Genomic DNA, 13374 nt, shown 5'->3' on the forward strand with positions numbered 1-13374 from the left:
AATTAGATTTTTTTTTTTTTTTGGGGGGGGGGGGGGGGGGAGATGTGGTGTTTGCAAGTTTCTGTTTTTTCCCCTCCTATTTAATGTGGTTTCATTAAGGGAAACAAACAGATGGAATGAATAATAATGATGAAAGAATTTTTCTTAATCATCTGTATGAACAGATTAACTTGATGGTAAAGGTCCCTATTCCAGGATTCTCAGGGGGGGGGGGGGGGGGTGGCAACAGTCTGAAAATTCTCCTCTTGTAATATGCGCCCCTTCTCAATTCTTAAACTGATAGGTGCCACTTTTACTTGACAGGTGCTCCTCTTCATTTGTACTATTAAAAATGCATTTTGCCCTAGTTTCTAAGAAGTTTCCTTTCCATCTCATGCAGCCCTTCTCACCTTTGATAAATGCTTGTCCAAATTTTAAAGTTGCCCATTTTAATTTTACAGGTGCCCCTTTTCCTGTTCATAATTAGTACCCTTTTCCCTTCTGATAAGTGCTAATTTTTCCTTTTCGATAAGTTCCCCCTCCCCTTATAAGTGCTCCTTTTTACCTCTGATAAGCCTTTTAAATATAAGCCCCCGTTACTTTTGATGTAATTGCCCTTTGATTAGTGCCCCCAAAAGCCTTTAAAAGTGGATCCTAACTGCATCCTGCCATGCTTCAGAATGGTTAATCGGTTTAAAATTTGGGTTGTCTTTTTCGTTCGCTCGTTCATAGACACAACAGTTTTACTCGAGATCATTTTTTTTTCTAGTTGGCTGTTTCGGATATAGCATGCATGCATCACTGAAGGTCAGTGGATTGCTATGGGTGCAGTGTACCGGTATGTCGTCTAATTATTAAACGGATAGAATTGACCGAAAGCTTCAGTTTCTAAATGATACCTTACCGACGGCCACACATAGGTGCATTACTATCCTGGCTGTGTATTAAAAGCTGTGCTATTGATTCTTAACATTTCAAACACCACTGTACATAACTAAACTGATTTCAATCAAAATCGGTAATTAAGTGACAATTGATGACACCTTAATAGCAGTAAAATACAATTTGTTTAACTTTCTGGTGTTAGAAAGAATAATTAAAAAAATCAAATTGTGAGTCCACTGTCAAACTTGCCGATCAGTCACATCGGCATAACTGTGTGCATCTGTGTGTTCTGAGTGTATTGACTATTCATGTATTCAAATGCTGCCTATTAACACGTAAAGCAGTGCTAAAAGTCAATACGCATTATTAGCATTGAGTATCTATGCTTTGCTGGAGTGCCGACGGCCGGTTGTTCCGCTGAAACTACGAACTACTTCTGCCTTTCTTGCTCCACTGATCTCCTCTATGGAGGAGGTTGACAAATGTCAGTTTTATTAAAGAATTCCCGGCACCCATTCCAGAAGGTTATTTCTGTCTACGTGTAAGTATGCTAATGAAATCTGACATTTTAGTATTGGACATTCTTGTAAAATAGACCACTGCTCAGCTGTAGCTGTTCGTTGCATTGTCTTTGCGTGTAATCATGGTAATTGTAAACTGTATTGGGGGATTCCACCTTCCCGTAGACTTTACACGCAAGTGTGTGAGTATTTGTGTATGAAGGGGTGACCAAAGTCCGGGGACATTTTAGAACATATTACAAAATGTGATATTCGATCTATGATTTCTCATATTCTACACAAATTTATTTATTTCAATAATTTATCGTCGACAGATTTCGGAGATATCTAGGCCTAGCCTTAAGGGCTCTCTCGAAATGTTTTTTTAATGATATTATTCGAGAGAGCCTTAAACTAGGGTGTCTGAACGATTTTTCAATTTTCAATTTGGGATCGTTTTTCACCATTTTTGTTTGATATTTGAATAAAAGATGTTATCAGAATAATACATTTCAAATTTCAAGTCTCACCGATGTTTCTATCAAAAGTTACAGCCCCTCCAAAACGCTGGTATATTCATATCATTTTGGTCAAAATCGACGAAAAAGACGTCTACGCAGAGTGATGTTGTTTTGCTAAATTTAGCCAAACAGCTGTATCGCGCGATATGCAAGCGTATGCATATCGTACGCATGCTGCTAAGCCAATCCGCGACTTGCAGCTTGAGCTACGCTGTCTCCGCGACATGTGCCATTGACTAGTATGGTTGGCGTTCGTCGCACAATAAACCCGGAAGTGAATGCACGTTATAGTCAATGGCAATATCGCGGAGATGTCTCCGCGATATTGCCATTGACTATAACGTGTATTCACTTCCGGGTTCTATGCCGCGAATGGCCACCCATACTTGAATTTGGGGTTTCGTTCGTGCGCGGAGATGTTACGCGATGTAACCATGGTTTGGACTGAGCGGAGCGCACGCCCCCTAATTAGCTGATCCACCAAATAGCGAGAAGGGTATTTTTAAACTGTTATCAGTTGTGATCCCTGGGGGCTAGCGAAAATATAAGCACATAGAATTGTTCCTTAGGACTGGGACTACTTATCGATCGGGGCGTCATATCTCAAAAGTGACAAACCTCAGAGTTAGCCAGGACACAATGTTTCAATTGCTGTTTTGACCAAGATATTTTTAGAATTTCGGGGGCTACGCCCCTTTAGAAATATTGGAATTTACCTGCTCTTTCATATGACACCTCATTTATTGATTATCACCTTCAGGATCACAACAGATAAAGGTTTGAATCTCGAATTGAAAAAAAAAAATTGACTTTTTTTGCATGGTCGCGCAATGCACGTAGACTGCATAGGGATGCGTGTAATCTCTATGGGAAGAATTTTAGCACACAACATCGGGTGCGCGATCAGACACCCTACTTAAACGGCTCCCATACCCCTGCACGGAGAGGCATGTAAACAAAACTCAAAAGTGGTCCAAAATCACACTTTCGCGCACCCGACCAATATTGGACAGTGGCTTTGATAAATTTTGTCCGAGTTTTGGTCTTAATTAGCGCTTTAATTTCAAAATCGGATCTAAAAATAACAAAATAAGAGCAATTTTCTTACCAGACCGATACAGCTCAGCTCCCTTTTCACGTGTACCGTGTGAATTCACGATGTCTACACAATGGTGATGACCTCTGACTAGCACTTCGTAAATGTGCTGCTTCCGTATAATGCGCTGAATAACACTCATACAGCGCATTATACGGAAGCAGCACAATTTACCCACAATTACGGAAGTGCCAGTCAGAGGTCATCACCATTGTGTAGACATCGTGAATTCACACGGTACACGTGAAAAGGGAGCTGAGCTGTATCGGTCTGGTAAGAAAATTGCTCTTATTTTGTTATTTTTAGATCCGATTTTGAAATTAAAGCGCTAATTAAGACCAAAACTCGGACAAAATTTATCAAAGCCACTGTCCAATATTGGTCGGGTGCGCGAAAGTGTGATTTTGGACCACTTTTGAGTTTTGTTTACATGCCTCTCCGTGCAGGGGTATGGGAGCCGTTTAAGGCTCTCTCGAATAATATCATTAAAAAAACATTTCGAGAGAGCCCTTAAGGCTATCTAGGCCTAGGGTCTAGACCTATATTGCGATCTAAAAATTTGATGTCCGGACCTAGACCGAAAGCTTCAGTCTCTCTAATCGTCGGTTGTTCCACTGAGACTACATCTGGCTCCACTAGACCATTGGGGAATGACAACAAATGTCAGTTTTATTAAAGAAATGACCCAATCAGATGGTTATTGCTGTCTAGTCCGGACCGTGCGTGGTGCAAAAGTCATAAAAAAAACGAGACCTAACTTCATATCGCACGGGGGTTTACAGTTGATTTATCAAAAAATGTGAACCATCAAAAATAAGGTAATATCACAATTTGCAAGGCAAGATATCGTACAACTACAATCAGTTGGTAGGTCTACCACTTTATTACTTACAATTTTGAGGAAATCTGCTCTCAAATTGAAGATTTTCAGACCGTTAATCGGTAAGTTGATAATTTTTCGGAACGAACGCAAAAGATTGCAAAATTTCTTCTTGATCTTCTTCTTCCAATTAGAGTACAATCCTCTTTACAGAGTATTGTCGTACTATACTGGGGTGCGCAGGTGGACTACTACAATGGGGTTGCCCCCTACTAGTGCAATGGCTTCTTGCCATGCAAAGCCCAGTGACTCTTCTCCACGTCACAGGGCCTCCATTTAACGTCCTATCCAAGGGACGGAGTGTTTTCTACTTAGCATAGCCTGTGTCTATGAAACAATGGGAGGGCCGTTAACACACAACGCAGGCTTCAGTCATGATCATCCGCCTTGGATGCTGATCTTTCGTCAAAATTTTCACAATTTTGAACCCAATTCCAAAGAAAATTTCATATCTGGGTAATTTTATGTTCCTCTTTCTATTGGTGATATCAGATTTTAGAAATTTTACTGATTTTTTGAGATAGCGAACTTAGGTCATGCGCGAACTTTGGTCACACCACCATACACACTCGATGACTGGTGCCTGACTCATTTCACAGAAAGGCCTAGGGCCTAGTAGTCTATTGAAATTATATACGAACTATAGTTGTGAATGGTAATTGTTTAGTACGTAAATTTATCACTTAAACAGTATCAACATTAGGATCGTCCGCATAAACTCCGGCGCGGAGATACCCTACTAAAACATAACAAAAATCGACTAAATCTTCATCAATTGTTTAAATAATGGTCATGATTTAAAAGTTGTTATGTTTCTTACCTGTTTCGTGTCAATTTTCTTACCTTTTTTGGAGTATTTTTCCTAAAAACAAAAACTTATTAGAGTAAAGGAGGGAGTTTTCGGCCACTAAAGTAAAATCCTATTTTTGGACTCTTTAGTTCCTATTTATTATCATTTCTCTTTCAAATCATGAAGCCAATACTATTATAATTTAAACAAAACAAAAAATCCTGGAAAAAAAATCATGAATTGCCATGGCAATATTCATTTTCATGTTCACTGTTTCAGAGGTACATTGTAGTTTTTGGCCTAACGAGGCAGTTGTCAGCCGTATGAGCGTACGTAGTCAATATGGAGCGCGATCTATAGCACAGGCTTGCTGGGGTACAAAAAAATAATATGCATGCGGCCAGACCATGTAATTCCTCCCACAGCCAAAAAACTACACCTGCGGGAAAGGTGATCAGAAATTGGAATCTAAACTAAACAGAGATACGGCGTTATAGTATCCGACTGCAGTGGTAACATGGGGTGAGAAACTTTTGAGCTTGCGATACTCAAAAAATCTTACTCTGAATACAGCTCATTTTATGGCACCCATATTCCTTACATGCACGCGTACAGTAAGATATTCAATTTTTAAGATTTGAGTAGTAGAAAAATACTACCTCAAGTTACAATTTGAGAAGACCCATTATTAGGGTGTCTGATCGCGCACTCGATTTTGATGACAAGTAAGTTCCTCATCAAAAAATTACCCCTTTGACTTTCTACTTTTAAAAATTCACCATCTACTTATGTTTTCATAATAGTTTTTGTTATGATCAACACACAATGGGCTCCTGGCCTTAGGGAGGCAAAAAGTTGACTGGGGAAAATGGCCTTGTTGTTATCCCCTCGTTTGTGTTGTTTTTAAGTTAAATCACCAATATAGGAGAGTAGAGACAGTCTCACAAATGGAAAAGAGTCTGTCAAATCGGCTGTGCACCACTTTTTGTTGCAAATCCAATAAATTCTCATTTCCTACTCTGTCTCTCTGTCTCTCTTTTGTAATGATTTATTCAATCTTCAACTAGCCCTTCATCTTTACAGTTCAGCTGTTATTGTCTTTTGTAATGCATGTCCACCATGTTGTGTTGGGATTGGTGTATGAGATTTTGGCAGTCGGAGAGGTACAAACAATGAAGCAGCAAGGAGAGGCTTGCTATTACTGAGTCATATTAGAGTATTTATTACCTCCAAACTTTGGAGAATCCAATCAGTCACATCATTATGAACTTCGAACACAAGATGAAGTGAGAGCCAGCTAGAAAGAGGGTCTTGATCTAATGGTGATCAAAACTCAACTCCCTTCAGAAAGCCAGAACATGTAATGTTTATACGAAAGATACAAGTGATATGAAGGTAGATACATTGTGTCAAAGGGACAAAGACATGAATGAGAGCCGCCAAAACAATGGACAACTTGGTAGTTTTATGTATGGGGGTTAAACATAATAGAGGTGGTCTTCCCTGGGAAGGGAATTATGAATGTACTTGGTCTTTCTATGGGGAAGGATTATAAAGACATACGTTTACATGGCTTTTAAGTGCATCTCAAATTGGGCATCTTGACAGGGTATAAATATGAAGGTACTTTATAATTAACTGGGTTTTGGGACAATACCACACAACAGTAGCCTGAGAACAGACTGTATATGGTTTATGAACTATTTCATATTGAACACTTGTTTATTCCTTCTTTGCAGGTAGATTGTGGTAAGACAGTATGGCGAGGTTAGATTCTCCCACCGAAGGGCCATACCTGCCCCATGGCATTGGATCCAGATTCTGTGACCTTCGACCTCTAGGATACGGCAGCAGTGGAACGGTCTTCTCTGCTGTGGACAGCGAGTGTGACAAGAGCGTTGCCATCAAGCGCATCTCGCTCGCCGACAAGAAAAGTTGCAAATCGGCCCTGAGGGAAATCCGCATTCTCCGGAAGCTTCAGCACGAGAACATTGTCAAGATATACGACGTGATCTTCAATGGCAACTCAGATAACTCTGAAGATGAGGATCACGTCAGTATCCCGTCTGAGCTGAGGACGCTTTGTATCGTACAGGAGTTGGTGGATGCAGATCTAAGGGTGGTGATGGAACAACAGCGTATCAGCAACGAACATGTCCGGCTATTTGCATATCAGCTTTTACGAGGGTTGAAGTACCTGCACAGTGCCAACGTCTTGCATAGGGACCTCAAGCCAGAGAATGTCTTAATCAATCAGGAAGATTTGGTGCTCAAGATTGGGGATTTTGGAATGGCAAGAATTGTGGATCCAGACTATTCACACAAAGTGAGTACAAACAGATCTGCAAGGTTTGAAGGCAATGGTTTCGGTGGGGTTGTATAAAAGATTTTCTTAAATCGTATTTTTTTATACAATATTTTACAAGAATTAATCAAAAATATAAACCAAAACTTGTTCAAAGCACAAATTCATTTATTACCACATGTGACATTAACTAGATTAATATAGTTTGTTATGACCATGAAATGTTACTGCCTTAAACAAATGTAAATGTTATTTATGTTGGTCACATATTATAAAATATGGGGCATTATTCTAATAGCAATTCTGCAATGTACCTATATGACTGACTCCAATGAAAGAAATCCTCTTTTCTTAAAACCACATTAAACATGAAGACAATGTTACTGTCGTATACAACATTTAAAAGACAATTTACATATTTTCCGTCTTTCTCCAGGGCTACCTCACACAGAACGTGTCCACCCAGTGGTACCGTTCACCGGAGCTGGTTCTCCAACCCACCGACTACACCAAGGCCATTGACCTCTGGTCTGCTGGCTGCATCCTGGCAGAGATGGTCACTGGCAAGCCCCTGTTCCCTGGAGACCATGACCTGGAACTGATGATGCTGGTCCTGGACTCGGTGCAGCTCAACGACAGGGATCTCAATGAAATCCTGTGTACGCTTCCGAGCAAACTGCTGAAGAACTACAACGGCTATCCTAGACATCCCCTCAAAGAGGTGCTCTGTAACTTAGACTGTCATGGTACGTACAGAATATGAAATGATAGCTCACAAAGTTATCTGGGCCCTGTCTTACAAAGAGTTGATATTAATTCCAACTTATTTGCCATTGATATCGATCGCAACTATGTACATAAGAGATAGGAGACTGCAAACTTGCGATTGATTAGAGGACTTGCGATAGATTTGGATCAATCACAACTCTTTGTAAGACAGGGCCCAGGTTTGTATTTTACAAAGCATGTTTGAAATTACAATAACAGATATAAAATTGTCTTCAAGTTGTTAAGGTGAAACAAAGCATTGATCAAGAACATAAATTTGTTAACATTTAAACATTTATTGACATGTGTAAGAAAGTATTTGTACTCTTTTTAAAGGCCTTTTTATGATATTTCACACTCATGTATTATTACTATATCACTCAGCCCCAAAGCTTGATTGTTTTTCAGGGCTTAATGAAACCTCTTCCACTTCATATGTTAAAAACATATCTGTAATGATGTTTCTTTGAACATGAGGTTTGCGATTTTTTAACATTGTACTATCAAAGCCATCTGAGATATTGGCAATTTCTCTGATGTGTTTCATTAATGCTCAATCCTCTTTATCTCTTTCTCTTCACACAGCTCTTGATTTACTGCTTGCCATGCTGACCTTTGACCCTTCAGAGAGAATCACAGCAGAGGAGGCACTGAGAAGTCCATATTTCAAAGTGTACTCATGCATCAGGGATGAAGCCAAAGCAACGCATCCTTTCCACATTGAAAATGAAATAGACGATCTACCACCTATTGTTATTAAGAAAATCATCCTTGAAGAATGTCTGGAGAGGACAGATGTTGATGTCTCGTTCGGTGGTCGTACCGCGAACGTGTGTGATGAGAGCGAAGACAACTCCAGCAGCAGTAGAGACCTTGTGCAGTCCAGCACCGAGGGAAGTTTGGGCTCATTCAGTGATGAAGAGGCGAAGGAAGCTTGCATAGACAATGCATTCTTGAATAGGATGGTCAGTGTAGGCAACAACAGGAGTGACGATAGTGAGAAGAACGAGACGGAAGAGAGCGAGAAGTCGGATGATGAGGAGAAGGAGGCTAAGTGGGAGGATTTCAAGGGGATGATGTCCATGGATCCCAACAACCTGGAGGATAGGGAAGAGCGGGAAGGAGATGCCATCGAAAAGGGCTCGGTCGAGTCTGACAACGAAGGCAGTGAAAAATCGGAAGCAGATGATCAGATCAGCGAGAAGCGCAACAATCAAGATGATGAAGAGAAGAGAGGATCGAAGGAAGATCTTCTGATGGAGAAATTTGAAGAGGATAACACAGGAGACAACAACAAGAAAGAAGAAGAGAAAACAGAGGAAGGAGCCGTGTCCAAAACAGCGAGGAAAGAGAGCCTTGTGTTTATGGATTATGAGGCAGTAGAGAAAGCCTTTGGGGATAAGTTGCAGAAGGAAAAGCTGAATGAACAGCTGTCCAACAGAGAGTTTGAAGATGGAAGCGTCAGGAAGAAGGAAAGCAGCGAGAACAAAGAGCTAGATTTAACTGACACCTTAGATATCTTAAAGAAACAGGCGAAGAGTAAAGGAAAGACACTGGATGATTGTCTAGAGCTTGGCACGCTGAGGCTGAGTGAGACGTCTCCAACCCCGAAGAATACAGATGTGGTGCTTGACAAGCAACTTTACGTCCATAAAGAATCCAAAGGTAACCAGGAGTTCAATGACAAGAGTGAATTTGTTGAGCAAATAAGGACAGACAACACGTCGGTATCCAACGAAAGAATGGGTGAACTTCAAAAAGTGCGATGCAACACGCAGACTGAGAAGAAACAAGGTAGGCCAAAGAAACCTGATCTGAAGGAAGTCCTCTATGTGGACATCCCCAAGGCTTCTGCTAGTATCTCACCTAGGAGTTCCCCCAGGGGACCGGGTAAGGAGACGACAACACGCAGGAACAGTTTGTCTCCAAGGGAAAGAAGTGTAAGACCAAAGAAGAAAGATTGGTTTTACTCAAAGCATTAACCTTGGTTTTATGTACGTGTAATGTACATGACTGTAGACATGTAATATAGACTACCGGTATTTCTTTTATAAAGAACGGTATTCGTCTCTGATGTTATATTCTCAATATTTGTTTAAAGCATAAGTCAACATGAAATATGAACAAACTCATGGTGTTCCCGAGACATGATTTAATTAAAGGATTGTCAAAAGTATGCTATTTAAAATAGGGCTGAAGGTATGGGTTTCATCTACATGTAAATGCCACCAGTAAATCAGTTCTTTTTAAACAGTTTCATTTGATAAATATCTGTACATCATTATATCCTTCATGTGAGAGCATAGAAAATTTGAGAAAATTTCCGACATGGATTTGCTTTGATTCAGTGTGGTTTTGGGGGCAGAGCATGTTTTGCATTCTCTTTATACATTTGATTTTGTTTTCAAGCATATTTTAATCGAACTTTGGAAGTTACTTATTCTAGATAGGATACAAAGGTACATGATTGGGAATGGTTCTATCTCAGTTCGTAAATTGAAGATGAAAATTTGATCTGTATGTAATATACATGTAGATAGTATGATTCATTTTCAGGGTTTGGTTTAGTTTCTTTAGATTCTGTTTGAATTGTTTAAAAGTATAACATTACTTTTCTTGCACCATGATATACCTTTGTTCTCTTTCTCCCCAGTCAATCTAAGATTATGCACATTATTTGTGTTGCATTGTTAAGAATGTGGGCACTTCATGTGCTTGTGGACAGCTTACAATTAACGGTGTGACATGTGGCTTAAAATAATCCACTTAATAGTCTGCCAGGCAGCTTTCTTAGACTTGGAGTAAACTACTTAATTAAAAAATTCAACTGAAATATTGAGGTTGGCTGAAAACAAAGTAAAATATTCATATTTGTGACTAAGGAGATGACTTTAATTTCTCTCTCCCCCCCCCCCCCCTCTTTCTCTCTCATTCCATTTCTCACTCGATCTCCCTCTCTCACCATCTCTCCCTTCCTCTCTCTCCTCATCACAATTGTCTCGCTCTCTTTCCCATTCTTCCTCCTACTTGATCTCTCTCTCTCTCTCTCTCTCTCTCTCTCTCTCTCCCACGCTGAATGGATGCTTTATTATGTTTGAAAACATATGTATATTTGTGTTGCTACATGTAGGCGAAAACTTTTATGTACACAAATATTGATGTTTGGCCTGTATCGAAGTACATGTACATCTAACAGTTACATAGAAACACGGCGTTGGGAAAATGTAGGTGGGAAATGCATTAGGAAGAAATAAGAGAATTGTAGTACATATACAATCATCTTATATTTGTATACTCTAATTAGAGTACCGGTAGTGTTGAAGAAGCTGCTGATTTTTTTTTTTTTTTTAAATATGTCAGTAGAGTTATTGACTTGTTAGCTTCATGCACTGAAATTCGATTCTTTGTTGATGGCCGGTTGACAAACAAAATTAAGAGAATCGGATCAACCATTTTGAAAATTATTTATAAATGTATAGTTTTTTGCCATTTCTTGCCCCAAATTCATATGAACATGACACTGCTTAATAATCTGTACAATGATAGCTTGTTGCCCCAATTAATAATCAGGGCCAGGTATTTTCTTAACTATTAAAAAATTAAAAAAACAGCAGGTTGAAGTCTCAGAATTTTTTTATGATTGGCTGTGAACAAAGTTGTCATAGACAAATACACAGTTTTTTTTTTAAATTGATAATGAGTTTTTATGAAAAAGGGACCTTTTGTCAAAATGGAAAGACCAACACTGATGCAAAACCAATTCAAACTTAAATAGTAATGTCTACGAAAAACAGGTACCGGTAATGATAAGCACACTTTTTTTGGGGTTTTTTTTGTGGGGGGTTGGAAATGTTTGTTAGCTAAGTTTATTAATAATTCTTGTTTGAAAAAGATGATGTTATTTGTTAATGTGACGTTTTTATAATGTTTTATTATCTATGTTTGTATACATTGTACATCATGTCATTGCATGCTCCTTATGAGTCATTTTATTGCATTATTTTGTTTTAATGCATAAGCACTAAACTAGAAAAAGGTTGAGAATTCTCTTCTTGAGTGTTTACGAGGTATTCTTGTTATATAGTTATGAAATTAGTTTTTGAGACCATCAAATATGCTCATTTTGAATTTTTAATTGTCAAAATCTGTGTGTGTGTATGCAAATTATGATGCATGTAGATAGCCTGTCTAGTTCTTTTGCATGTTGGTGCCTTTCACAAGTTTTGAAAAGCTTGTATCATCGTGTACATTCGATTTACATTATTTTTGTGCCCAGTTATTTTATTTCTGTGTTATTCATTTGTGAAATTACGAGAGCAGTTCGTGCTATTTTCCTATCCTTGTGTGCAATCTAAGTTTAAATTATATAACTTGTATTCCCATAGCTGTTGCGCTGCTGTTAATCTATGTAAATCTGTGTCACTTGATCTGCATTTGCCAAGATAGAGTAATGTATTGGAAATTAGCCCCAAAGATATCAAAACATGTCACTCTTAAAACAGAAATGTAAAGTGAATTATGGCATCAATGTATAAAGCGACTGATTTAACATGTTTTTAAAAAATGGAGATCTTTTCATGTTTGAAGTAAGTTCTGTAGATGTAAAATTGCAAATGAAGTTCAAAATTCTTACTCTGGCTACAATCAAAATTGTTTTGTGGTGTTTTTTTTTTTATTTTAGTCCATTTTATTTGAATAAGTCATGAATATCAGAGTATTTGCTATTCAATTCATATACCTCAACTTTTTTTTCATTTAAGGGATATAGACAATGTCAAAGGTATTTTCATGATTTGCAGTATTTATCACTATTTCCAGCAAAATCTGGAAAGATTTGTAAAGATATTTTTTTTTTTTTTTTGCAGGGGGAGGGGGTTAACAAAATTCATTTTGTCAGTCTTGTCTCCCTATACAAAATCAAAGTTTTCCCCCCTTATAACCGAAGAATTGTTGCACAAAGTTTATTTTAGCTTGACACTGATATACCATAAGTATTTACATGTACCGGTACTACTTATTTCCATGATCGATGATAGCAAAGTGTTTTTTTAATACCCTTTCATCATTGCTGGGAAATGATTACCGTAGTCTCATTCTATCGTTATGGTGAAATGTGACCGTCTTTATAATCTTAAAAATTGCAGCAACAAGTAGGTTTTTTGTTGTTAAAGAAACCTCTATTTATTCATAACAATTGTGTGGTCCTGTCGAATGGGATAAAAAACAAGGGCGAGTGATAGTACATGTAACATTGTACCAAGATGAAAATAAAACACCAGGAGATGTTTGATGTAAACAAATGAAAAGATATCTCTTTTTCTCATTCTTATTTTGCAAGTCTTTTGTTGGAGTCTATGAGAGTGTGTGAATGCTATTTCATTTTACATGGACCTGTACACTTAAATTGAAATATTAGATACACATATGAAGGGGTCAGTGACACAAAGACGTAACTCCATTTTTGCCATTTTGAGAAAAAGTGGTCTATGTGTCACTGAGCACTTGGGCCTTACATAAGGAGTTAAGTCTGTGCTTCACTAGCCATTGACTTCAAATGGGTGTTGGGTGGAGTTAAGTCTTTGTGTTTCCTAGAAAGCCCACATTTTTCTGAACAGTTTGATATCAAATACTCATTTTGGCAAAATATGGA

General features: G+C 38.4%; 1 protein-coding gene across 1 annotated transcript; it reads left to right on the forward strand.

Moving 5' to 3' along the window:
• The first annotated feature begins 1226 nt into the window (after positions 1-1226).
• Positions 1227-11057, forward strand: LOC587330 (mitogen-activated protein kinase 6). Its single transcript, XM_011671066.2, has 4 exons — positions 1227-1405; positions 6391-6977; positions 7393-7702; positions 8310-11057. The coding sequence occupies exons 2-4, from the start codon at positions 6411-6413 to the stop codon at positions 9704-9706; spliced, it is 2274 nt and encodes a 757-aa protein (XP_011669368.2). The 5' UTR covers positions 1227-1405; positions 6391-6410; the 3' UTR covers positions 9707-11057.
• Positions 11058-13374: the final 2317 nt, after the last annotated feature.

Source organism: Strongylocentrotus purpuratus, unplaced genomic scaffold (genome assembly GCF_000002235.5).
Source record: "Strongylocentrotus purpuratus isolate Spur 01 unplaced genomic scaffold, Spur_5.0 spur5_scaffold_9, whole genome shotgun sequence".
Taxonomy (NCBI): domain Eukaryota; kingdom Metazoa; phylum Echinodermata; class Echinoidea; order Camarodonta; family Strongylocentrotidae; genus Strongylocentrotus; species Strongylocentrotus purpuratus.